Below are 28,000 nucleotides of genomic sequence, written 5' to 3' on the forward strand. Positions count from 1 at the left end.
GTCCGCTACGTGGCTATATTGTCTCATGTAGGCTTGTGCCAAATCTTTCCATGAGCAAATTTAGGCACGACCCAGCTGGTTATACCATTTGGCCACAGCTCCGATCAAACTATCCTGGAAACAGTGAATTAACAATTGTTCATTGTCGATATATCTCGTCATCCTCATACAGAACATAGTGATATGGGATTCAGGAAAGCTAGTCCCGTTATACTTCTCAAATTCTGGTATTTTAAACTTAGGCGGGAGAACTAAGTCAGGGACCAAACTCAGGTCTGTGGCATTGATCTTGCAACGGTAATCAGCACTTTCCATTACTTTGAACTTTTCCTCTAACCACCTACACCTATCTTCAAGTTGCTTTGGTAAATCCACATTTGCCTTCTCTACTTCTGTTACATTGTCCAGATCAGGGACAACGGGGTTTGTTGGATTATCTCCTGGGTTGGAACCCGAGCTTGTCTGGAAGTTTATCGGTGTCGAGGCGCCGACTTGGCATTGAGGTCTAATGTGATCACGCGCTCCATGTGCACACATATCCGATTGTGTCTGAGTGTTCGTTGGGGCAAAACCTGGAGGATAAATAGGGTCCTCCTGATCAACTCCCGAATTGATTACAGGGCTCTTTCTTTTATCAGCCAATAATTGTTCCAGTTGGCTCATCATAGTTCTTTGGGATTCCAGCTCATCTTGTTGGATTTTATCCAATTGTTCTTGCATTTTATCTCACATTTCTTTTTGCATTTGGTCCAACCTTTCTAACATTTGATCCATTGCTTTTGTATTCTTTCTTGTGCCGTAAGGATGTTCCAGGATAACTGTCATAGTTTTAATAAATTAGGGCCCTATTTTGAAACTTTAATGCATATGACAAAATGTGATGCAAATGAATGGATACAAAAAGACATTGATTCTAATTCAATTTCATTAGAAATACTTGACTAGAAAACAAATTTCTTTACATAAAGTGGATTACATATACGGATTTGTTTTTATGCTTAAAGTCTTAACTCTCCTAAGGAGCCAAGCTAACTCTCGATCCCGACTTGATTCCGATTCATATTTCAAACTCAGTATATCGGCCTGAACCGCTAAGGTTTACAAATGATCAGCCACTTCCTGCACTTGAGTCACAGCTTCACCCATAATGTAATCTCCATCTCTAATTTGATTTTGAAAATGATGAAGTTGCTCTTGGCACTGTTCATTGAGTATTTCAAGAAGTTCTACTCGCAATTTAGAATTTTGCAATGCGTCTTCAAGCTCTCCTATCTTTTCCTTCAATTCTTCAATTTTACTCAAACTTGCTCTTAGCTCGATCATAGAGTAACGACTATGGCACAGGTGAAGCGACTTTTCTAACTCTTCTACCCGAGCTTTTCATCTTGCTTCTTCATTTCGGCATTCTAACAAAATTTTCTCCAAAGCACTCTCTCGAGCTTGGGCGTCTTGAAATTTCTTTTCCCACTGATCAGCTTTGGTCTTTTCTTCCTTGATCTCCTGTCGCCATTGCTCCGACATTTTACCCAAACCCGCAGTTCTTATTGACAGACGCAACTTTTTATAATCTGTTTTTAGACTATCTAAATCCTCTTCAGTCTTGTTCTTCCCTTTCCTTAACTTTTCAAATTCCAACTTGTGGATATCAACATCTAGTCCCAAATGCATCTTTTCCTCTTCTAGCTGCTCTATCTTCTTTCCCAACTCCGAACTTCTTTTTTCGAAGTCTTGTTTAATGATCTCTAATTCTGATGGAACTACTCGTAAATGCTCCTCTATAGATCGAACGCATTTTTTTCTTGGCCTAGGGATGTTATCATTAATCCTCTTACTCTGCCACCCATGATATTCGGGAGTTGTCGTTGCTCCTACGGTAATTCTTTTCATCTGGTGAATTTGTTTCCAAGCGTTAGACATCTCTCGAATCTTTCCCCTGTAATTATTACCTTTATAAGAAAACTCACACTCGGCTAGCCCTTGTGTTGTCAGTATGAACTGTCTTGATCTATATTGTCTTAACACGAGCAGAGGGGTATATCCAACAACTCTCTAAATTCCAAGTAAAGGGACCCAGTCGAAGTCCCCACATCGATACAAAATCTCGTCGAGCACCATCCAAGGAGCTTTCCATTCAACATCTTCATCTTGGAGATTTTGAAGGATCGTTATCCATCTTTCCCCTGTAATGTCGTCACGTCTCGGTGTCACTACTAATTCCTTCAATGGAGAATAATTTTCAGAGAATACTTGATAAGAAACCTTATCCACCTTCCAGAAGTGACCGTGGAACCAAACTAACAAGAGCTGTGCACAACCAATAAATCTTCCCTCACCCGTTCTCCGACACACACTCAAAGATCTAAACGTTTCAGCCAAAATTGCTGGGACGGATGTGACCCTCCTATCAAGTTGATCGAACAAATCTACAACTGCTTCGTTTATATGTCTTAACGCTTTAGGGAAAATAACCAGCCCGTAGATACTCAAAGAAAAAACATCGACCTTTTTCTTTGTATCAGGATGTGCCAAAATCTGATCTCGCAAACTTTTCCAATGGATATATTTGTTTTCTCCTTTTTGTTTGATTCATGTCGCGACCCATTGCTCGCTCATTCCGATGATTTTCGTTAACTTCTTTGTAAAAGTCAGAACATTGGCAGCTCTAAAATAAACTTTGTCCACTTGGATTCTCAGACAACAAAGTAAAGTTGTATACTCCTCCACAGTAGGCACCATGTCTACCTCTCCAAAGGTGAAGCAGCTATAAGCAGAATTCTAAATTGGACCAGAGCTCGAAATAAATGCTCATCCACCTTGATGTCGAGCAAGTAGGGCAAATCACCATAATTATAGTAAAACAACTGTTGGACTTCATCATCCCATTGAGCCCAAATTTCTTTCAACTCTTGAATATTATTCTGAGTTACATTGATACTAGTGAAATCTCATAATTCTGATGTGTACCCCATCATCAGACTATCACCTTTCTCGAGTTACGTTTTTTCTGACCATATCCGGATAACTGTATTATCTTCCACTTTATCAAGAAATTCACTTTCCATGATAGGCTTTTCTATCTAGTAACCGAATGTGAATCAATGCCTTTTAATGAAATTCCATGTAGTCAAAATGCTATGCAGTCAAAACAAAACAACAAGTTAGTATCAAAATAAAACCCAATACAAGTAAGAAATAATAAAGCACCTATTTGGGTGTCTACTAGGGGTTCGAAGTGGTTCTCACCTAGGGTGGGTTCCTAAGGTTCACTATACGTGTTTGGTTCTAAAACAAAGGTACCCGAACTAGCAGATTCCTTGATCCTCACCCGTTATAGGCTCATATGGACCGAGTTCAGTTCAGGGGAATTCATTTCCCTATGGCTGCACGGAGATGAAAATCTCACGAAGACATAGGTACGGATGTATCCCGAAAGCGATCCATGATCCTGCACGGAGGTGAAAACCTTACGAAGGAATAGCTTCTCACTCCCACTTAAAAGGGTGTGACCCACAATCATGCAATGCAATGTGCAAGAATATCAAAAGGCTTGAACCAAAAAAGTAAACATATTAAAGACCACAAAAACTATGAACAAAATGCAACGAAAGGATCATACATTTAAACCAAATTTTTAATTTTTGACAAAAAGACAAAAATTAATCAACTCGTGGCTTGACTCTCTTAATCTCTTCCCCAGTGGAGTCGCCAAGCTGTTGACACCATTTTTTGATAAAACGGGGTCGACTTGGGTTTTGAAAAATGAAAACGAAAGTGGGAGTCGCCAAGCTGTTGACACCATTTTTTGATAAAACGGGGTCGACTTGGGTTTTGAAAAATGAAAACGAAAGTGGAAGTCGCCACTAATCCTTTTTAATAAGGTGTGATTGGATTACCTTGAAAGGTGGTTGTTTTTAATAAACGATTTGATTTTATTAAAACAACGATTTTGGTCCACGAAATTCAGAAAAATAGGTTCGGGAGTCGGTTACGAACGATGAAGGATTAGCATCCTCATAACGCCCAAAAATTGGTACCTAATTGATTAATTAATGTCTTAATGTCGAAAATTGAAAACTTTAAAGAGATTTAAAGTACGATCCTTAAAAACTTGAATGACATGGATTAAGATTTAAGAGGATATTTAGCTATTTGGTCGAACGAGAAATCGAAACCCAGCACATTAGGGCACGTTTTCTCAAATTTCCAAACGCAAAACATTGCCTTATTTTGAAACTTTTAAAAGGATATTTGGCTATTTGGTCGAACGAGAAAAATCGAAACCCAGCACATTAGGGCACGTTTTCTCGAATTTCCAAACGCAAAACATTGCCTTATTTTGAAATTTTTAAAAGGATATTTGGTTATTTGGTCGAACGAGAAAAATCGAAACCCAGCACATTAGGGCACATTTTCTCGAATTTCCAAACGCAAAACATTGCCTTATTTTGAAATTTTTAAAGGGATATTAGTATGCGTAACAAAATGTTAATGCATACAATGGTGTAGCATAAATAATACGAGTAATAGCAATGAAAATAAATTGGATAAAAAGGGAAAATCAATGACATACAAAATAACAATACATATAAGCAAATAAAATCAAAACATTCTTTCAAAATAATAATGAAAATGTAAATAAAGAAATAAACAAAGAAAATGAATGAACTATAGAAATATAAAAGATATATATATGTGTATATACATAAAATTATGGAAATATGAAAATATATGTATGTATATATTTCAAAATTATTGTATAAAATATATATATAAATATATAAGTAAGCATATACATACATATATACGTATGTACATTAAAATATGTATATGTACATGCATGTATATAAAAATTATAGAATGTATATAAAAGTATGTATATATATATATGAAAATAGAATATGTACATAGATATATAGATATGCATATAAGTTATAAAATATATAAAGAATGTATAAGTATATATATGTATATATAGAAAATGTATAAAAATATGTACATGTATATATGTTATAAAAAACGCATGTATGTATATATATATAACAAAATTTAAAATTTAAAAACTATAAATGAATAAATAATAATAATAATAATAATAATAATAATAATAATGGTATAATATGATATTGATAATAACATTGAAATAATTAACTGAATAGTAAAATTACTAAAAAACACAGACTAAATTGAAATAAAAATGAAAATATGGGGCGAATTCGAAATAAAAAATGTAAAGGATTAAATTTTGACACGCACAAAAGGAGGGGACCAAAACATGAAATAAACCAAGTCCCCAAAATGCAGCGCTGCAATGGACTAAAATGAAATAAAAATAAAACTATGCAGCTAATTTAAAATAAAAGGAAAGAACGAAAAAAAGCCAGATTACAATGCGTTGCAAAATCAGAGAGACTGAGCGTGCAAATATCTCTTTTAAAGAAAACACGCGAATCCATTTGCTGGAGCGGGTCGGATCGGGTCGGCCTCCCCAAAACGACGCCGTTTTAGGCGCCTGGGGGGCACCCCAAAACGGTATTGTTTTGGTACCTTATATAAACCCCAAAATTTCAAAAAAAAAATTCATTTTAACCCTTCCCTAAAAAAAACAAAACCTCTCAGAAAAATCAGCTCCCCTCAGTAAGTCCGGCCAGGAGTCCGGGCAACATCCGACTGTCGGTCACTGCACCGGCCACCGATCTCTGGCGACGGCACCGCTGTCTGCGATGGCCAAAAAAGGTAGAAAATCTCTTACCCGGTCTTTTCGACCTTTCTAAACCCAAATCCGGGTTCAAAACCCTCGAAATATTAACAAAATGCCCTAAAAGCCCAAGAAACCCTTCGGTTTCCCACCGCCTATCTTCAGAGGCGACTTTCTCGGCCTTCTTCGTCGTTGAAGATTCGAATACAGGTAAGTTTTTTACTCCTTTTTTCCTTTTATTTTACTTTCGTATGTGTTAATATGATAAAAATAAATAACAGTAGACCAAAAATGAAACGAAAATTTAAAAAAAAACAGTAGATGTAAACCTTTCGGGATTTTTCTATTGATTTTGAATTCTCTGAGTATTCGATTCTCTCTGTTAAAAATTACATCCTTTTGGCTTTATAGCTGATTACAAAGATTCTTTTTCTTTTCTCTGTGTTTCTGTCGTCCTTTTTTGCTTGGTTTTGCAGGGTTAGGCAAGGTCAACAGAGGTGACCTCGCCATTTCGGTGCAAGGGCCAGAGGGAGGAGGCAGACCACGGGACGAGGCACCTCGGGTGACCCGAAAAGAGGCAGCGGCGCAAAGGAAGGAGGGAACCCTAAGGTTTTTGAAAAAAAATTAGTTTTGGGATCTATTGGGCCGTTTAGGGTTTGGGGCTTGGTTTGGTTGTAATTGGGTCAATTGGGCTTGATATGTAATGGGTCATGGACTGTTTAATATATATTTTTGGGGTTTTATTTATTTTGATTTTGGGTGTTGGGTCTTATTGGGCCCCGGGCTAAATTGGCCCACTACATATGTGATTTATTTAGGTTTGATCCGTGCTTTGTTAATTTTGATGATTCATTTCTAAGTTACTGAGCTGGATGAGAACATGTGATATCTGAATTTGTTGTTGTGTCTGATATTGATTTTGATAAGAAACCATGCATGTGACTTCATGACAAATATGATATGATTCATTAAAATTTGATCAATCTGTCCTACAAAGCATAGAATCACATGCCTTCTATTTTTATTATTGTACAACAACATGTCCTACATGCTTATAATTCTGATTCTGAATATGCATGCCATGACACATTGCATAGGGTTTGAAATTATGTGAATGGAGAAAGTTTTTGGCAGTTTAATGATCTGCATTATCTAGTGGTTTATCCATAATTCTATATGGCAGCTTGTTTGCAATTCTGGTGGCACTGTCCACAATTATATGTTGGTGTGATTTGGTTGGATGAGTTCTAAGGAAACTTTATTTTGGTGTGTAACAGAGTTGGGTAGGATGTTTTCTGATAATCTGCATTCTAGTTTTCCAAAAAACACCGCATTGGCATAATCATACATCTTCTATTTTGTTATACGATCGTTATGAAAATCTATGTTATACGATCGTTATGAAAATCTCTGTGATACTCTGATTTGTTCTACTCTGGTTATAAGATCATTATGAAATTCTCTGTGTTACTCTGATTTGTGTATTGTGTTTTGTTTGATCTTTGTTTGAGTTTAGTTATACACTGAGCTCCATAGCTTATCCCTTTGTTTTATCTTTGTCTTATCAGGTAAACCTCTGACTTAGGACCGGACCGCGTGTAGGAGCACAAATTGTTTTTGCATTTAATATAAAAATGGTGATTTTTGTAATTATTTGTTTTGATCTTTTGGGTTTGTAATCTGTTTCTGAATTCGTTTTGAGTTTTTGATTAACTCGTCAGTAATTGATATTTTCTAACGCGAGACTGCAAAATCACATAATTGACAAACAAACTTCAGTTTTCAAAACTAAAACTCCAGAAAAGGTTTTCTATTGCAAATTAAGTAATTTCTTAGTGTTTTCTGGAATCAAACAAGTAGCTTTCTAATGACTGTTTGCGAAAGTTGTATTCGCTAAATCGTTACTTAAATCAATTTTCCAAATGAGTTGATGTAATTTCTCTAAATTCGGTCATAACTTCTAGGTCAGGTTTGGGGTGTTACAATGTTTATTTTTAGCACAACTATAACGAAACCAATTGCAATTACACCGCAAACAGCCCTTACGAAACCAATCTCAATACCATCATCTTTCGATGCGTCACTCTCACAGATTTTAGTTACGACTTTTTCAATTTGTCTTTCGGTGAAAGCCCCAACAAAGTTTACTCAATTGTAGGGGTGACATGAACCAAGCCGATTGAAACACTTGCCTCAACTACACCACAACCGAGCTCAAGCAATCTTGTCTACAGAATAAGGCTGCCAGCGCTTGGTCTCAATTTTGTTTGGTGGATAGGCCAACCGAGACCATTACGGGTAGCTGGAGAACGATCCTCGAACTTGTGCATTCAATCCCATGAAAGCATCCAACCCTGATCAGTTCAATCAAACATTAAATGAATTATTGAATGAGTTGAGCACCGAAGTTGCAGCTAGTGGCCCTCTCCACAAGCATGCAGTTGGCAATGCAACAGCTAGTAGCTCGCAAACGGTGTATGCTACGGTACAGTGTACACCATAAATGGACCACCTTTATTTATATATATAATAAAAATTAATTTTGACAATATATATAATAAAATTATATATAATTTTTATTATATAAATAAAGGATTTATTAATTAAAAATATTTGAATCAAAAATATGCATTCGAACACATAAAATACATAAATTTTAATAAATTAATAAAAATTAGTTTATTATTATTTTTGTAACAGCTTGTTTTTCAGTGGTGTCGGAAACAATAGTTTCGGGACCACCAAATTCGACGATTAAGTTCGTAAATATTATTTATGAATATTCATGAGTCAATTATGATTTTTAAAAGGTTTTTGATATGGTAATTTATGCTATTTGAATGATTAATTAAGTTCAAGTGGTAAGACCCTAAAATCAAGTGATTTTAGAAAATAAGGTATTAGGACCTCATTTCTATAAACCAAGCCATAAATATTTTTATAAATATTTACAGAGTGTCATTAAGGTGTTATTAAAGTTTAGTTAAGAAATTTTAACGTTTCGATAGTTAATTAAGCAAAAGGACTAAATCGTAAAATTATAAAATTTAACTACTATTAGAAATTTGTGCTAAATGATTACTAAAACATGAATTAGGGTTTTAAATGGTAATTATTCCATTTTTATATGGTGGGTTGGTTGATAGGTAAATTATATACATATTCTCTTATTAAATTATATGTTATTACAATAATAAAGTGAATAAAGTTTAATATAATAAAATGTTCATCTTCCAAAAACCAATTCCCACCGAAATTGAAAGAAGAAAAACTCCATGGAAGGGTTCAAGCTTCAGCCTTGTTTTCAAAGATGCATGTAATTCCGTTTTAGTATCGTTTTTAATATTTTTTTTTTATATTTTTGAGATCATTGCAACTAGGTCTAGCTAACTTGTACCTTTAATTTTAAACTATTAAATATTTTGAATGTTTCCATTGATAAATATAGTGATTTTTTATGTTAAATGATGAATATGAAATATTAATTGTTATTTAAAAATATTTTATTAAGTTATTTTTGATGAATTTATCGATTAGGGACTAAATTGTTGAAATATTTTGTTAAGTTATTCTCTGAAATTTCCCCACATCCAGCCTATGGGTTCTCTCGGCCTCCGTCACGCCACCGCAGTGGCCAGTGGCCTGCGTTGCGGAAAATGGGGTCTTTGGCCCCGTTTTACGGCGTAATCAAAGGCTGGGTCCTTTCAACCCAAGAGACTGAAAGAAAAAGGTCCCTATCCCCTTTTTCGTTTGACTCCGACAACGGCGAAGCGATCTCCGACGCCGGGCTTGCGGGGCGATCAGGAAAGCTTCTATTTCCTTTTCTTTTTATTTTTGTATTTAAAAATAATAATAAAATAAAAATAAAAAATTAGAGAAACCTTAAATCAAAATAAAAAGTAATAACTTTAAAACCTTCCTCAGTTTTTTGATGGATTTTTTTTTATTTAGGATCAATGTCCGCGTAAAAAAAATACAAAGATGAAATTCAGGCTTTTATAGCCGGATTACAAAACTCCTAATTTCTATTTTTTTTTTTGTCTTGCTATTGTCTTTTCTGCTATTGCGTGTGGTTCTTCATTTTGCAAGTGTCAGACGCGTGCTGGGGTGGTGGCGTGCGAGGAGGTCCTGCTGGCGTGCAGCGGCTAGGAGTAGGCCTAAGGGCGGACCTAGGTGCAGCGCACCTAGGGTTTCTTTTGGCTAAAATTTTTTTAAGTTTTGTGGGCTAGAGTTTAATTTGGGTTTAGGGTTTGGGCTTGATATGTAATAGGTTAATTTAATCTGAATTGGACTTTGATGGACTGTAATTTTTTTTATTTTGGATTTTAGTTTTGGGCCCGGACAAAAATAGACTATTACACAAACATTATCCAAACATGTCACTCATTAGTAATTACAACCAAATATATTCAAATTCAATTACTAGTCTTTCCAAACACTACCTCCCTGAAAACAATATCAATAATTTTCTTTCATTGAAAACAATAAAGATTAAAAAAAGTTCTACTAATTATACACTTTGAATGAATGGTAGTGGGTTAATATATTTAAGTTATAGATGTGTTTATGGGCTGGTCAGGTCGAGTTTGGGCGTTTAGTATTAACATATTTTATGTTTGTCCAAGGTTCTTAGCTCAGCTTAACCCGAAATATCAACAAAAATTTTGTCCAAGTCTACTTGTATTTGTAAATAACTAACCTAAACTCATTTTAAACATATTCATATCATAAAAATATTTATATTATTTTTAATTTAAAATTTAAAATTTATATATAGGTAACATAACATTTTTTAATATTTATATTATATATTAGTATAAATATAAATTTTTTATGTTATAAATTATATAATACATAAAAATAACATAATTTAATATATTATAAAATTAAAAAACGGGTATGATTGAGCTTCAACTTTGTATGTTCAAGGTCTTCTGTAGGGCCCTGTAATATTGACTTACTGATTGTTGGTTAGTGACCGGCGTAGGCAGCTGCGCCAAACTTATAAGTAAGAAGGGTGAGTCATGTTTTCGTAATTGATTGTTCCACTGGCAATGGGATCTTTAACAACAGTTCCACTGTTTTCTTATTCACTTGTTCTTTCCTTCCTCCCTACTCTTATCGTTGCACAGCTTAATCCTGTTTACTTTGAGCACGATTGTAATCAAGGCAGCGGCAATTACACCCCAAACAACACTTACGAGGCCAACCTCAATAGCATCATCTCCCGATTCGCCACTCTTAGTTATTTCAATTACGGCTTTTTCAATCTATCTGCTGGAGAAAGCCCCAACAAGGTTTACTCAATCGCACTTTGCAGGGGTGACATGAACCAAGCCGATTGCAACACTTGCCTCAACTCTACCGCAACCGAACTCAAGTAGTTTTGTCCCCGGAACAAGGTCGCCATCGCTTGGTCCGAGCTCTGTTTGGTGCGGTACGCCAACCGAGACCTGTACGGGCTGCTGGAGAATGATCCTCGTACTTGTAAATACAACCCGATGAATGCATCGAACCCTGCTCAGTTCAATCGAGCATTAAGTGAACTATTGAATAATCTAAGCAGCGAAGCTGCAGCCAGTGGCCCACTCCGCAAGTACGCAGCTGGCAATGCACTGACTGGTATCTTGCAAATGGTATATGCCACGGTACAGTGTACTCCAGATATGGACCAGCAAAATTGCACTGCTTGTCTAAATTACGGCAGGAGCGAGCTTGGAGGGTGTTGCTATGGAAGGATGGGATGTAGGATTCTTAGACCAAACTGTGTGTTGAGGTTTGAGTCTAACCCTTTTTATAATGAGACCGCAGTTCCTTTACCGTCACCTCCAACAACTTCTTCTCCGACGCCATCTCCAGGTGAAGAATCGATTTGTACTCTTTTCTTTTTCCAGAGCAAAGCAATTAACAAAAAAATACAAATAAAATAAAAATAAAAGACCAACAAAATGAGCAGTGGTTTAATATGTGCTTACTTATTTCTGTTTGGAGGTTGCTTGTTAGGTTGCAGTGGTTTAATATTATATGTATGTTCGTAAGAATGATAACATTCTAAATTTGTGTTTTGCAGGAAATGGGAATAACACAACTCGAACTGTAATCATTGTTATTGCTTCAGTTGTTGGCCTTCTAATACTAATTATCATCGCCATCTGCATTTTTAAGAGGCCCAAAAGAAACAAAGACATATCTATAAAAGTTGAAAGTAAGTAAATTCACTCACAACCATGACATGGATTCTCTAAAATATAATGAAACAAAGACCAAACAAACAACTAGTAAGTGTAGATCAGCTGCGGAAGAAATTGTACAATAATTATATTGCCTTTTTGCGGCTAAGGATGCGGATAATGAGATGTCCGGGGCCGATTCCTTGCAATTCGGCTTCGATTCTGTTTTGGTTGCAACCGATAACTTCTCTGATGCAAATAAGCTTGGTCAAGGAGGATTTGGAGCTGTTTACAAGGCAAAGAATAGTACTGCTATGTCAATGAATATACATGAACTGTATTTCTAAATCTATCAAAAGCCACTTATGGTTCATATGTATATTGTTATGTTTTCAGGGTCAGCTTCCAAATGGAGAAGAGATTGCTGTGAAAAGACTGTCTAAAGGATCAGGTCAAGGAGACTTAGAATTTAAGACCGAGGTGCAATTAGTTGCCAAGCTTCAACACCGCAATTTAGTTAGGCTCCTTGGTTTTTGCTTGCAAGAACAGGAAAGGCTTCTCATCTAAGAGTTTGTGCCAAATGCAAGCCTTGATCATTTCATTTTTGGTAATGTTTCAGTTTAAATTTCATTTTCAGATTGCATTTCTATTACAACTTTGTATATTTTTCCTTTTAACTGTATATAGCCATCAGCAAGGACATGCACCAAATTTAGTCCTTGAATTTGTTCCACTAATCTGAAAGTTTTGTGATGACGTAGATCGGATCAGGCGTGCTGAACTAGATTGGGAAACACGGTTCAAAATCATACATGGCATTGTTCGTGGACTCCTTTACCTTCACGAAGACTCTAGGCTTCGAATTATTCACCGTGATCTCAAAGCAAGTAATATCTTATTAGATGCAGAGATGGTTCCTAAAATTGCAGATTTCGGGATGGCAAGATTGTTTGGACAGGATGAAACACAAGGCAGCACTAGCAGAATTGTGGGAACTCAGTAAGTATCAAGACATCCTAGGAGCCTTTTAGATATTAAACATATGTATATGAACTGTACTAATGAAGCTTCCCTTAATTGCAGTGGATATATGGCTCCCGAATATGTTTTCCATGGACAATTCTCAGTAAAATCAGATGTGTTCAGCTTCGGTGTATTGCTTTTAGAAATTATAAGTGGCCAGAGAAACAATAGCTTCCGTTATGATGAGCAGTACGAATACATACTAGGTTTTGTAAGTATATATATGACTTCTAGTGACTGAAAGCCAATGTTAAAAGAGTTATATGTTTACATTGTTGAAATTGGACATTGGCTGATTCCTTGGTAGGCATGGAGAAGCTGGAGAGAAGGGACGGCATTGAATCTAGTTGATCCCACATTGGGTGATAGTTCGAGGAATGAGATAATGAGATGCATTCACATTGCATTGCTATGTGTTCAGGAAAAAGTAGCAGCCAGACCAACCATGGCTTCGGTTGTTCTGATGCTGAATAGCTTCTCGACCACCCTCGCCCTGCCGGCACAACCAGCATTTGTCATGCGGAGCAACTTCAATTTTGATATGTCAACTTCATCGGCATCAGCTTCAAACCAATCCAACACAGAGTTGCCACCATTGCCCCGCAACGAGGTCTCAATTAGTGAGCTATCTCCTAGGTAGTGTTTGCAAATGGTGTATTTTAAGTTTATTCTCGTTTTATTTTTTGTATAAAAGATTGTAGCCTGAATTAATTGAGTGATGACACCCTACTCAATTATTAGAGTCAAAAACTAAGTTAAGAATGAAGTAAAACCAATTTTATTTTAATAATTTAAAAAAAATTCTAATTCTATTATAACTTTCTCGAACTCTTAAATCTCGAAAGAAAATCTACATTTAAGCTCATTCAAAGTCACGGTGACAATTTAATTAAAATATAATTAATTTTTATATATAAATTATTGATTAACATAATAGGGTGTTTATGTTTTTAATCCCACATAATATATTTTTATAAAAAAGTTAAATACTTTTTAAAAAGAATTATTTAAAACTATTCTTTAAAGAAAAACCATTTGTTTTATATAATTTTTAAATTATCAACATTTAATATATCATATTTAAAAATTATCTAACTTAAAAGTTAACTAGAGACTAGAGATTAACTCAAGTAATCAATTTTTTTATTTATTTTTGACAAGTAAGAAATTATTTAAAACTTATTAACAAATAATATAAATTGACGGTAATCATATTTTTAGGTTTTATTTTATTTTGACATGGTCAAATAATATATTATTTATTAAAAAAGTTTATGTAAAAGTTACGTTTTTAGAATCCGCTTTTTTACAACAAGCTTATGTCAAATTTTTATGTGAAACCTATGCTTGCAAATTTTTCATGTCCCAATGGTGAAGCTATCTCAACATCTGTAACTGTCAAGTTTCGATATGAAATTTTTTTTTTTTTTGTTGGGAGTTAAACCTAATAAATTTATAGTCTTTAGCAAATATCAAGTTTATATTTATTATAAACTTAACCCTAATCAGTAAATTATATAGAATTCGATACCCATAAGTGCTTTGTTTAATTATGTTTAAGTTTTCATCACTTACCATAAACTTAAACCTAATAAATGTATGCATCCACATATGTCAAATTTCTATATATTTAAGTTTTTACTATGTACCGTAAATTTAACTTTAATAAATACATTTTATGGAGCTTGGCACCCGCGAGTATCAAGTTTAGGTTAAAATAAAATTTTAACCGTTTAACTCAACCTAACCCTTATAAATTACTGTCAATGTAATGGAATGTTTTCGAGAAAATCGAATGAGAAAATTTTGAGAGAGTTGAATTTTGAATAATTTTTTATCTTTTATTTTATGGAAGCAAAGTGTGCTTAAAGTTAGGTGTCAAACTTTTTCATTAAAATCATCCATGAATTTGACATATACAAAAGGCAAGTTCCTATCTATTACATCAATTCTTTTTCATTACAAAATTTTAAGGAAATTCTTAAAAGCATTCAACATAATCTCGACAGTCACAGGTGGTAAATTTAAACAACGCTTTCTCATCATTACATAGTGAATAGATAATAGATTATATATATATTATTGAATAAAAATAAAGAAACTCGACATTTAGGTAGTAATAAAAACATTTTTTAAAATAATATTTTTAGAATTTGAAAAGTAAGTTTTGGGAAATAATATTTAAGTAAAATAATAAACCCTATCTTTTTTAAAAAATTTTAGAAAAAAAAAAAAGGAAGAAGCTAGAAATGAAATCATATAGTCATGGTAATGAAAAACGCCAGGTCCAAAGTTTAGAATTGGACCAAGTTGTAACAATGATAGAATAGTCGGCCCCAAAATGATTACATTCAATATATATTGTTGAAGGCAGTAAAGCCCAACATGCATTTGTGTTGTGAACTCGCAATTGAATTGCTCAACCCCTGATTTGATGCTAAAAGAAAGCTGAAGAAACAAAGATCAGAAAACCCAGAAACAGAGAGAGAGAATCATTAACCATTTTTTGTTTGTATAGTAGAGCCAAAAAAAAAAAGAATAAAAAGAAAAACAGAGGGCCTGAGATTGCAAGTAAGAGGCAACCCCCGCCCTCCACCATTTTAGAGCTTCTCCATTCTTCTTTTGCATCCGGGGGTTCCTCTATTTCTATTTTTGAATTGTTTATTTTTTATTTTCTATTTGCATATACGAATTCTTTGATTAATATAATTGAGAGAGAAAGTAAGAATTTGAGATAAAGAAACGAAGGGGAAAAACATGTCGAAGAAGAAGGCTTTCAGTGGCAACACTATGACTTTAAAAGATTTTCATGGTGGTTCAATCCCAACTGATCTCCCTCTCCCTTCTGCCCCGGGCGTGTAAGTACCCTAGTTTTAATTTCCACTTATTTTTATTTTTATTTTTTATTTATCTTTTTTTCCCTTTACTATTTGATGTATGCTTTTCTGGGTATAATTCAAAATGTTGAATTTGGGTCGTTTTATATTAGATCTGACAGCCACTGGATCTGCAACTGAAACCTTAGTTGTTAATATTTCTCTTTATTCTTATTGAATTTGATGGGAACAGGATTGTTAGGCCTTCCGATCGTTCAGGTTATGATAGGGGAACATCGTGGGGAAACCCCATGGGCCGGCCAGATCACCGTGCTCGGCCTAATTCATCTCCTGCAACTAGGCATTTTGATAATAAAACCCCATTTCTTACCAATTCAGTTCATATTGGTCGAAATTTCGATGAGGATGAAAGAACGCCGTTAGATGGAGTTTCTGCCCCACGTAGAACCATTAGTGATGAGAGTTTTCGGGCTCCGGCTAGACATCTGGAGCTGAAGCCAGAGTCTGCTTATGCGGGTAGGGTTTCAGGCCGACACGGATCAGCTCCTGTATCTCCATTGTCAAGTGGAAGGGGGCATTCACACTCTGGTAGAGTGTCTGAAGCTGCTCGTGGTGGTTTGAGTTCTCAGACTTTGGGGTGGAACCACGGGCAGGCTGCTTCGGGACCATACCCTAACGCATGGACATCTAGGAAGGAGATGTCGTTTAGTGTTGCAGAGCCCGTACAGTCTGCATGGTCTGAACAAAGTGCTGTCTCGAAGTTGGCTCATGCTAGTGCTCTTGAAAAGGTTTCTTCGGGTCGATGGCAGTCAAAGCAGTCCCTTCAATATCAGAAAGATATTGATGTTAGTAAACATTCAGAAGTAGAAAATGGTTTGCACTCCCAGGGTTATGATGATAAGATGTACAGCAGAATGAGCCTTGCGGGTGGAAGGGAGTATTCTGATGTGTCATTGGCAAGGCATGTGGAGAAGGGGTTGAATATTGAAGATGGAATTCATGGTGGGAGAAAGGAGTTACCGGAATATGAAAGGAACCGTAATCTTAATTATTTGGAAGTTAAAGAAAATAAATCAATGTTACATAGTGAAGCAGTTCGCTCAACTCATTCTGATGGCAAATTTGGTGGTTATGAGTTGCAGTCGTCGCCATCAGCGCTGGCAGAAGCATCTGAGCGACCCAAGTTGAAGTTATTTCCTCGGAGCAAGCGATTAGATGGCCCCAAATCACCTGTTGTTGATCCTAAGCAGGTATTCTTCTGATGCCATACAATTGAAGTTTGAATTCATATGGTCCACCCCTAATTGTTATAAATGCTTGAAATAGGGGCACCAGCAGCCAAGTGAATTAATGCTTACTCATACTGAAATTGGTAACCATTCACATGAACATTTGCATACTTCAAAACCTGGTTTAGCTGGTAGTGAGAGTCGGAATCAGACAGTGGATCGTCCTAAGCTCAATTTAAAGCCACGTTCACAGCCCATCGAACAATTGGAAGGGAACATTGAGAAGGAAAGGTAGTATGTTTCTAGACTATGAGTTAATGTTACTCTGTATGTATGTATAGCGTTCTTGTGAAACAACTAAAGCATTATGGAACAATGAATGCAATTTTAGAGTCCTTAATTTTGTTTGTCACCTGTTTGCCAGAGTAGAACTTATCTGTCATTACTTAATTCGAATGTTAGACCTTATACTTCTTAGCTTAGTGAATGAGTGGTTGCATATAACGGATCAATATTTTGTTTGCATGTCCTTAATGACTTCTACGGTAATGTTGGAATGAAATTGATCCTCACTTTAGGTTTAATGAATAACTACTTAGCTAAGCCTCATTGATGCAGAAATTCATTGTTTGGTGGTGCTCGCCCTCGAGAACTGGTGAGTGAATCTCTCATGTCTTCTTATTGGAATGTTTAATCATTTTTATCCATTATTATAGCTTCACGCTTGGTATTTTTTGTGATTGTCATATTAATACCTGATAGGATTGCCGGTCTGCTTCTCAGGTTCTAAAGGAAAGAGGAATAGATGATAGAAATCATGAGCCAGTTCAACATGTTGATAGGTAGAGATTTCTTGTATTGAATGTGATTCTAGGACATTTTGCATTACTTTTTTCAGGTTTGTTCGCCAATTGGCCAAAACCTAATAATAGCATGTCATTATTGTTACGTGAAGGGTCAAACATAATGTTACGAGGACTGAAAAAGCTGCTGACCAAGCATCTCCTCGCCATGGTGAAAGAGTCGAGAATCCTCCTGTTGATCAGAGAGGTGGAAGAAAATCCGAGAGGAACCATCGTGTTGACAATGGAAGAGTTGACATGCAGAGGAGCAATTGGCGAAATGAAAATAGGCGGAATGGCTGGGAAACTGAAAGACCGCAGCAAGCACCGCCAGTGAAGGAGAGGCAGCCTTCACCTGAGACTTGGCGTAAGCCTGTGGTGAAGACTAATCCAGTATCTGCTCAGGTGGCTGGTGTACGTTATGGAAAAGTAACATCAGCTCTGGAGCTTGCCCAAGCCTTTTCGAAATCATTCTCTGATCAGAAAAAAGATGACCAATATGGTGGGCAAAGGGGTACACCGGGCCGGACCCAGATGCCATTTTCTCGGTTGATGGGTCCAACTCCAAGGCCTCAGATAAATGGCTACTAATTTTGAGAGCAGATGGTGTTACTGGTAAATGGTTTTATGCAGTCATTGATTATAAAGAGTCATGAGTGCAGGCAACTGGTTTTGTTTTTTGTTTTCTTTATTTTATTGTCATTTTTTTTTTGAAAAAAAAGAAAGAAAATTTTCAGGAGAACAATTGGCATACAAAAATCAATAGTTATGTCTTGTTTCTTTATGAATTTTAAATTTTTGTAACCAGTTTTTATTCGAACATTCAGTTGCCTAAAAAGCTGAAACAGCTTGCACTCCTGAAGAATAATGTTATTATTTCTTCAATAGTATTTCCGAATATTTTCTTCAATTTCCTTTGAAGTAACAATAAAATGAGTTTATTTAGATCGAAATTCAATAAAATAAGTTGACTTAGCTAACTTACATTTTAACTTAATTTAAAACACAATCAACTAAAATTATTTGAGGTTAATCGTTATAATTATTGGTTAGCTTATTGATAATTTGGACAATATATCATACTCCCCATTCCCCAACAACAAAAAAACTCAATCATCTTTAAAATTTCTGTATGTATTTTTGAACCATCTAATAAGAATATAAAGTTTTATGATAATAAAAATACATGGACTTCCTTGAAGATGAATGAATTTTTTTCTAAATCAAATTGAACTTTTAATGTATGACTAACCCGAAGCAAATTTTAATATAAGACCTAAAATGAAGTTTAGATTTAATAAAATTAAAGTTATTTTACAAAATTAATATAAATAATCTAATCGACTCTTTTTATACCATTACAAACTTCTAGATTTTGGGAGGAGATGTAATAGTTAGGACTCCAACCATTAGTGCATCATTGTTTAAACTTTTTTTACTTCCAAAACATTGCCAAGCATAATCAAGAGCACAAATATGAGAAGAAAAGCATTTATAGATCTACACTAATTATATTCAATACTTTATGCTCACCAATAACATCTAAAAGAACAAGAAAATAGAATATGTTTTCGACCACCAAACATTAGAAACAAGAAAAATGAACCCCCCCCCCCCAAGAATTATATCCAAATTTACCTTGTTGAGGCTTACAAACAGGAGGATCTTCAATGAGAGAAATAGACAATTGCTTATTAGCAACACCAATATCAAACAAGATTAACCCAGAAGAAGGATCATTCAGTATGATACCTCTAATTTGCAACCACAAAAACAACTCTTCTTAAGACAGCCCTTCAACTCCCACAAGCCCACCATCACTAAGGTTAGCTATCACCATACCATCAAATGCACTCTCCCATCAAACTTGGCCATGCATGGGCTTTCTAGGTGCACTTCCAAGTGACCATTAGGGTCGAGTTTATAAGATTTGACATTGTTTGGGAAAAGACAAACAGGCAAGCCTTAAGGAGATGTTGCATTGAGGATGAGTGTATGAAAGGGAGGAGAAGAAAGAGAGTAGTTAATGAAGATAAGTGGGTCAGTGTCTCTAGAGATGGAGACATTGTTAGTAGGATCTTGTTGAAACAGATATGGGAACTTGGGATGCTGAGTTTTCAAGGGTTTTAAAACTTTTTGTTGATCGTGATTTTTGAGGGGAAGAACAGTACTAGGTCAATCTTATTATGGGATTTCGAAGTGGGGGCAGGAAGGAATGCCTATTTCTAGGCTGGAAAATTTTCTTTGGTTAAAATATGTTTTTAAGTCCCTCTACCTTTCATATATTTGAATTTTAGTCTCTCTATTTTTAGATTTAAAAATGCAAGTCTAATTGTTAACCCATTGTAGAGGATTTTTTTTTTGTGGAGGGAGAAAGCGTCGCAAACAAGTGAATTAACGAGATGTACCGAAAGAAGGTGGAGAGGAAAACTGGAACAGATCTGATAACACTGAGTGTAGCAGCAAATGATGATTAGTAAGATAGGGAAAAAAGAAATGTGGCTAACAATAAAGATTAATCAAAGAAACAGTTATGAGAATTTCAGAGAGAGAGAGTGCTCTATTAAAAGTCCAAAATGCCAAAAATGCCCAAAAGTCCCTTCACTGATTGTGAATGACTCCTAAGTATAGTGCCTCAGGAATGAGAGTTATAAAGCTAAACAATTAATACGAGTAATGAAATGAATTTTCAGCTACAATGAAATTAATGGTTAAGAGGAGATGGTGAAGGGTTTTGTTGGTGATGGAGATGGTAAATAGTGAAGAAAAGCTTACTATATATGTTTCCAAAAGAAGAAAGAAGCACTCAGTGTTATAAGAAAATGTCAATAGAACTCTTTTAACTATCTCCACATTTGGTCCACCAAGCCAAACTCTCCGAAACATTCCAAAAGTGAAGATAATCCAAGAACTATGTCATATTTCGAGATTACTTTCACTTCTTCTACTTCGGTAAAGTAACAACACGTGAAACATCTTCTGCGGAACATCTCTTGAAATGCAAGATGAGGGTTATTCCAGAAAAAGAATTGTTTGACTTATTCCAAAATTTGAATTGTTCTCAACGTAGAAGTTGTTTCAAACAAGAGTTGTTTTGTAGTGATGCTTTTCTTGAAAGTACTTATCCTGAATATTGACTTTTCTTAAAAACACAATTATTTTAAATAAAAGTTGCTCCAAACAAATATAGTTATTCTTGGAATGTAATTATTCTAAATAAAAGTTGTTCTCAATAGAAATTGTTCTTAAATGATAGCTACATTAGATGACAACTATTGTAAACTGAAACCTTGTTTGAACATAGCTAATTCGAACATGATTATTCTTAAATAATGGTTGTTCGAACAATAATTATTCTAAACAATAGTTGTTTTTGGGAAGAGATATCAAGTGAAACGATGATGTTGCTTGTTCCATGCTTATTAGCACAATTTTTGAAATATAATATTATTTATCTCAAGCAAGAAATTCTTAATAGAAAAAGTTTTCAAGCATGAAGGGTGAAGTAAAAAAAAAGAAAAAATATTCATAAAAAATCATAGGTTATGTTCGTTTCATTGAAAATAATTTTGGAAAATGATTTCTAAAAATGAATTGGTTTTTCAAGAAGTTGATATTTTTGGTGTTTGGATGATTCGCATAAAATATTGTTCATTGTTTAACGATTTCAAAAATCATTTTCTAAAAGTTGTTCTTAATGAAACAAACACAACATAAATATATTTGTTATGAGATATTATAGTAACATTTTTGTTGATAATCAAAATTATTTTATAATAAGATAATATTTTATATTAACTAATATATTTTATAAACTTAATTTAAATTACATATATTACATATATGAGAATTGATGGTGACACATTAAAGATAGAAAGGATAAATCAAACTAAGGTTTTTTTCTAACTATCTCATTATAGGTTCTAATTATATTTACTTTTTTTTTTTTTACATAATGCTTAGAACTACCTATAACCCCTCTTCAACTCATAAATAGGAGGATAATGCGCTTCAGCATACTCGAACCCACGTCCTCCTGCATTGACAACAATGCCCATGCTAATCGAACTAAGACTTAATCAACTAAGTATGATTTAAACAAATACCTATTTATAAAATCAAAATATGGTTAAAATATGCTAATAGTCCTTGCACCTTTCAAAAATTAGGAATTTAGTCCCTATACTTGTATTTCTAAGAATTTAGTCCCTCTAATTTTAGATTTCAAAATTCAAGTGCAAATGTTAATAATGTTAACTTTTTTAAATTAAGGTTAATTACATTTTTTAATTATACACTACCAAGTCAGTAGTTTTTTTTATTTCAAAATCTCACATCAACAAATCCAACTCAAATAAAATAATAATATTTATATTTATTATTAATATATTAATATATATTTTCAATAATATATTAAGAATATGATTTAAAGTTTAAAGTTTAAATAATTTATTAAAATAATAAATTATATAAGGGTGTTAATAATTTATTATGTTATTAAATATGTATATTTAATAATATTGAATATTATAATATTTAATTTTAATATTTTAACATTTTTTTAATAAAATATCTGGCATACTTTATTGATCTAACCATAAAATAAAACCATTCAATCAAAATCATTTGCTAAATCAGGTAAACGAAAGAAAATAAAACCAGAAAGAAACCCAACAGTTTCCTTGTATGCCAGCCATAAAATCCTCCAAATCTAATGCATTTTCCCCGTTTGACCCAACCGTATGAAGAATTTTCAGACAGTCGCTGCTCCTAATCCAAAATGCAGCAAATCCCAACACCTCCACTCATCTAGCAGTACACTGAAAGCTCATCGCCTCCTCCGCCACCAAACGCATAACCACCGAAGGCCCCTCCTCTACCCATTGCATGTCACGTCTCTGAAGAAACCTCTCCTTGGCAAGCAGGTGAGCCACCCTATTCCCACCCCTTTTGGTGTGTTGAAATTTAAAACGCTCAAAATGCACAATCAGTCTATGAGCTTCCCATATATACACACGTCTCTGATCTATCCTCTGTTTGGGCTTTTAACTTGGAAATAATCCCCATGGAATCACCCTCAAAGATAACCTGGCGAAACCCCATATCTTGCGTGAATCGAATAGCCTAAATCGCAGCTAAGGCCTCCGATGCTTCCGCCGACGGTATATTTCTATTCCATGTACAAGATGTTCCCATTATCAGCCCTGCCTCATTTCTAATAACCGTTCCTGCACTGGAAGCTTTTAGGTCACTGTAAAATCCCCCATCAAAATTAACTTTTACCCATTGGGACTCTGGCGGACACCACTGGACAAGGGCCTCGTGCACAGTTTCCAGGTATGATTTCTCCAACATCACTAACTCCTTAACATACCCTAGTACAAAGGTACATACATCATTCACCGACTGTCGTCTACCCTCACGCATTAGCTTATTGCGCGATAACCATAGCGCCTATACTGTGACTGTAATCAAAAGCCTGTGTTGACTGTGCAGACAAAATAGGTGGGACAACCAGGGCCTGATATCAGCTCCATTCGTTTGTGCATCCCATCTTAGCCCCAACTATTCCCAAACTTGAATCGCATATGGAGAATCACGACATACATGGACCGTAGTTTCAGCTTCCAATCCACAATAGTAGCACGCAGAATCAGGAAGTAGTCATCGGTTATGAAGATTTTTCCTTGTAGGCACATAGTTATGAATTAGCCTCCAAATTGTAATTTTCATTTTATCCGGGGCTTTTGATCCCCAAATGTATTTGTATAAATCCCTCACATAAGGTTCAATATTCCTGTAACGGTCATTACCCGACCCAGAAAAACCTCGTAGCAATAAACGATATCCACTACGGACTGTATACTCACCAGATTTATCAAGGCACCATCGTAGCTCATCAGCTAGTCCATCAGGCAACAGCGGGATACATAGTGTACTTTGAACCTCCTGTTCATTAAAGGTATTGCGCACAAACTCTTCATTCCAGATTCCTTCATGAACATCGATCAAATCCACGACCATACTAATCCCCTCAATTCTATTTGACTGAATGAATGTTGGTTTATCACCATGCATGTAATAATCCGATTTTCAGTGGTGATGGAACAATGGTTCGGGACCACAAATTTCTGTTGTGTCGACTCATAAGTATTATTTTTAGAATATTTATGGAGTCATTAGAGTCGTATCACTACACCAAAATAGGCTTTGAGCGGCATCTTTTGTGGCGTTTGATAAACAAACGCTGCTAAAAATCGAGCATTAGCGGCGCTAATCCCAAAACGCCGCAGAAACCCGAACAACTAGTGGCGTTTTTAAAAAAACGCCGTAAAAGAACATCATTAGTGGCGTTTATTTGTAAGCGCCGCAAAATACCTTAACCAAAACGCAGCGTTTCGTTTTGAGGTATATTAGAATTCGTGGCGTTTACGATAAAACGCCGCAAAAGAACAGTATTAGCGGCGTATTACAAAAAGCGCCGCAAATATCTTAACCAAAACGCACCGTTTGGTCTTGAGGTAGATTAGTGTTTGTGGCGTTTTTAAAAAAACGCCGTAAAAGAACATCGTTAGTGGCGTTTATTTTTAAGCGCCGCAAAATACCTTAACCAAAACGCAACGTTTGGTTTTGAGGTATATTAAAATTAGTGGCGTTTACGATAAAACGCCACTAAAGAACAGTATTAGTGGCGTATTACAAAAAGCGCCACAAATATCGGTACTAAAACGCACCGTTTGGTGTTGAGGAGGATTAGTGTTAGTGGCGCTTATTAAAAAACGCCGCCAAATATCGGGATATAGCGGCGTTTTGAGGGAAACGCCGGTAGAGGTAAGTAATCTGAGGTAAAAATTTCAGCAAAACTGTACCGTTTTATTTTTTCCTATTATTGCTTTAGTGGCGCTTGGAAGTAAACGCCGCAAATATTTCGGCAAGATGCTTTTCTTGTTTGGTGGAATGTTCATTAAAACGACGCCACTTTTGTTTTCTGTATTGGTATTAGTGGCGTTTTATGCAAAAACGCCGCGAAAATAGCGAATTAAAATTTTAGGTTTTACGGTTTAATATTTAAGTTTTATCGTATACGGTTTAGCGTTAATGATTTAAGGGTTACGATGCAAAGTTTTAGCGTTTCGGGCTTATGGTTTATACGAGTTTAATATATATATGCGCTATCACTAATATTCTCCTATTTGATCATAGTTTAAAAGAAGCAGGCACATGAAATTCAATTTCACTAAATTTCAACTGCAGTAGACAATATTTCATCATTAAAATTAATAATTGAGGTGATTGTTGCTAAAATCAATGGATACAATGTCGTTTATCATTCTTTCCGTTGAAACGCCCTTTCAAACCTGAGTAAATGCAATTTGCCTATTTCTTCGACTATAAAGTTATAATTTATATTTTTGAGTTTTAAAATTTGGTTTAATATTTGAATTCGGATTTATAATATTCAAAGTAAAAACAACGCATAATTAGTAATGTATTGATTTCCGGACATCGCAAGGGTACTAAAATTTTTCTATGTATAACTTAGAGCATAAAATTAAAATTGTAAGACATTATTGGAATAGTGACAATAATTTATAAATTGGAATGCCGATAGTAGTTAAATAATACATATATACTTACATATATAAAATGGAATTTTTTTAAGATTTGTACAAAAAAATTGTTAGATCTGTGTCATAATTTTAAACTATTTTAATTGAAATGAAAATAATAATTTCATATTAATGCATCAATTTAAAATAATGTCATAACATTTATCCAATTTGAAAATCCACTAAAAAAAGAAATAGTTATAAATATAGACATATAAAATATTATTAAAATTGAATAACTAGTGGCGTTTTAACTCAAAACGCCGCAATAGGTAGGCTTTAGCTGCATTTCTTTTAAAAACGCCACAAATAAGTGGGCAAAACGGCTTCGTTCCGCTTTCACTATATTCCTTTACTGGCGTTTTCTGATAAAACGCCGCAAATATGTCTGCAATAGGACGATAAAACGACGCCGCTTTTGATTGGATCTAGTGTTATTAGCGGCGTGTTTTGGAAAAGCGCCGCAAAAAAGAAATAATTTATTGCAATTTCCGGATTAATATTTATAAATAATTGTATGTGGTTTGGGGTTTTAGGGTTCGTTACACAATGTTTATTATGTTAGGATTACAATTTTGACGATATGGGTTTAGAGTTTAGGTTTACAGCTCGGGGATTTGTGTCCAAGGTTTAGAGTTTACATTTTCTTTGTTAATATCGGGTTAGGCAATTTACTGACTTATAAGATAATGAAATTTAATATTTTAGGGCTTCAAGTTTATGGTTTATGATTTAGCGTTAATTATTTATGGGTTATGATGTTGATTCTTGCGTTTTAGATTTAGGGTTTGTATGATTTACAATTTAGGGTTTAATGTTGTGGCAGTTTTAGGGTTTTTGACTTGGTATTTTGATACAGAAGTAAAAAAAAATTCGAATACCATGTTTTTTAGTTCTTATTAGTCATTATTAGGTTCAGAACCGACAGGGTTTAGGGAAACATATATATATGCATGGCACGATATCATGTATGATGAAACAGTTTAATATTGTGTACGAGGTATACGTTACCAAGATTTGCATAACTTAGAGCATAAAACTAAAATTGTAAGACATTACTGGAATGGTGTGAATAATTTATAAATTGGAATGTTGATAGTATTTAAATCATACATATATACTTACATATATAAAATGGATTTTTTTTAAAAAAATTTGTACAAAAAAAAGGAATATGTTAAATCTGAGTCATAATTTTAAACTATTTTAATTGAAATGAAATTAATAATTTCATATTAATGCATCAATTTAAAATAATGTCATAACATTTATCCAATTTTAGAATCCATTAAAAAAAGAAATAGTTATAAATATAGACATATAAAATATTAATAAAATTGATGATTAGTGGCGTTTGGAACCAAAACGCCGGAAATTGTAATTTAAAAATTGAAGAAAACGGCGCCGTTTCATTGACGAGTATAGGGTTCGGTGGCGTTTTTTCTCAAAGCGCCGCAAAAGCTGTTAGGTTAGTGGCATTTTCTTTGAAGCGCCACTAATATATTAAAATTAAACTGCGTCGTTTTGAGGGGATATCGGTTTTGGAGTATATCCCCGCAGCCAGCCCCAATTCCCATCTCAAATCCCTAATCCTAAGTTCAGCGCAGCATCTCCCATTTCCCCTCCGTTTTCTTCATCTTCTTCATCTCTTTCATCTTTCTCTTTGTGCGTTTCGGTTTATTGCAAAAAAAAACCATTAAAAAGGCCAGTTACGACATTCTATTTGTTGAAAGCCGATACTTATTTGCGACAAAGAAGAGGGACAACGTCGCCGAACATCTTAAGGTTCGGATGCCCGATTCTTCGTATTTATAAATTGGGTTTTGTCGTATTTTTAATTTTGATTTTGCTTTCTTATTGGTTCAGGGTTTTCGGTGTGTTCTGTGTCTTTAGGGTTTTCGGTGTCTTCGACCTTTTTGTTCATCCTCGATCGTGAAGGTAAGTTACTGCTTCTATTATTGTTCATTACTGTTTTTTTTGAATGGTTTAGGGTGTTAGGAACTTTGTTCATTACTGTTTTTTTGAATGGTTTAGGGTGTTAGGAACTGTGTTTAACTATTGTTTTTTTTCTCCAGTTTTTGGTCAATCCATTTCATTGCTTTCATTTCATTTTTCTTCATCGTTCTTAAGGTACAGAACACATGCTTTGTTACTGTTGATTTGTTGAACTCATTTTGTACTGTTTGACACGGTTATTTTCAGTCAATTTGGTACTGCTTCTATTGTTCATTACTGTTTTTGTCTGTGGTTTAATTTGTTAGGAACTGATTTTAACTTGTGTTTTTCTTCTCCAGATTTTGGTCAATCCATTTCATTGCTTTCATTTCAGTATTCGTCATCGTTCTGAAGGTACAGAACACATGCTTTGTTACTGTTTATGTGTTGAACTCATTTGGTACTGTTTTCAAAGTATGGAACTTTGATGTCTAGTTTAGGGTTTAATTTATTAGTTTATAAAACTGTTCTGTTAAATGTGGTGCAGCCGATTACATTTCCAGGTAAAGAGTTTACATTTTAAGTTGAATTTTATTAAGCCATGTTGTTTTTTAGTATGATTTTTAAGGTCATATATATACTCTTTGTTTGTTTCATAC

The 28,000-nt window shown here is 34.6% G+C and overlaps 1 protein-coding gene, 1 long non-coding RNA gene and 1 pseudogene across 5 annotated transcripts; all 3 read left to right on the forward strand.

Moving 5' to 3' along the window:
- The first annotated feature begins 10,695 nt into the window (after positions 1-10,695).
- Positions 10,696-13,607, forward strand: LOC105798948 (cysteine-rich receptor-like protein kinase 44; annotated as a pseudogene).
- A 1,667-nt stretch (positions 13,608-15,274) lies between these two features.
- Positions 15,275-18,618, forward strand: LOC105798951 (uncharacterized). 2 transcript variants are annotated; one of them, XM_052621317.1, is made up of 6 exons: positions 15,275-15,746; positions 15,958-16,975; positions 17,052-17,245; positions 17,573-17,609; positions 17,717-17,796; positions 17,910-18,618. In XM_052621317.1, the coding sequence occupies exons 1-6, from the start codon at positions 15,646-15,648 to the stop codon at positions 18,385-18,387; spliced, it is 1,908 nt and encodes a 635-aa protein (XP_052477277.1). In that variant the 5' UTR covers positions 15,275-15,645; the 3' UTR covers positions 18,388-18,618. The 2 variants fall into 2 exon arrangements, with proteins under 2 accessions (XP_052477277.1, XP_012484673.1); XM_012629219.2 differs by having other exon boundaries at positions 15,276-15,746; positions 17,738-17,796.
- Positions 18,619-22,439: 3,821 nt separating this feature from the next.
- Positions 22,440-23,726, forward strand: LOC128032409 (uncharacterized). 3 transcript variants are annotated; one of them, XR_008188508.1, is made up of 4 exons: positions 22,440-22,721; positions 22,880-22,958; positions 23,044-23,133; positions 23,293-23,726. It is a non-coding gene; the product is annotated as an uncharacterized LOC128032409 (long non-coding RNA). The 3 variants fall into 3 exon arrangements; XR_008188506.1 differs by having other exon boundaries at positions 22,440-22,958; XR_008188507.1 differs by having other exon boundaries at positions 22,880-23,133.
- The last annotated feature ends 4,274 nt before the right edge of the window (positions 23,727-28,000 follow it).

The sequence above is a fragment of the Gossypium raimondii genome, chromosome 9, assembly GCF_025698545.1.
Source record: "Gossypium raimondii isolate GPD5lz chromosome 9, ASM2569854v1, whole genome shotgun sequence".
Taxonomy (NCBI): domain Eukaryota; kingdom Viridiplantae; phylum Streptophyta; class Magnoliopsida; order Malvales; family Malvaceae; genus Gossypium; species Gossypium raimondii.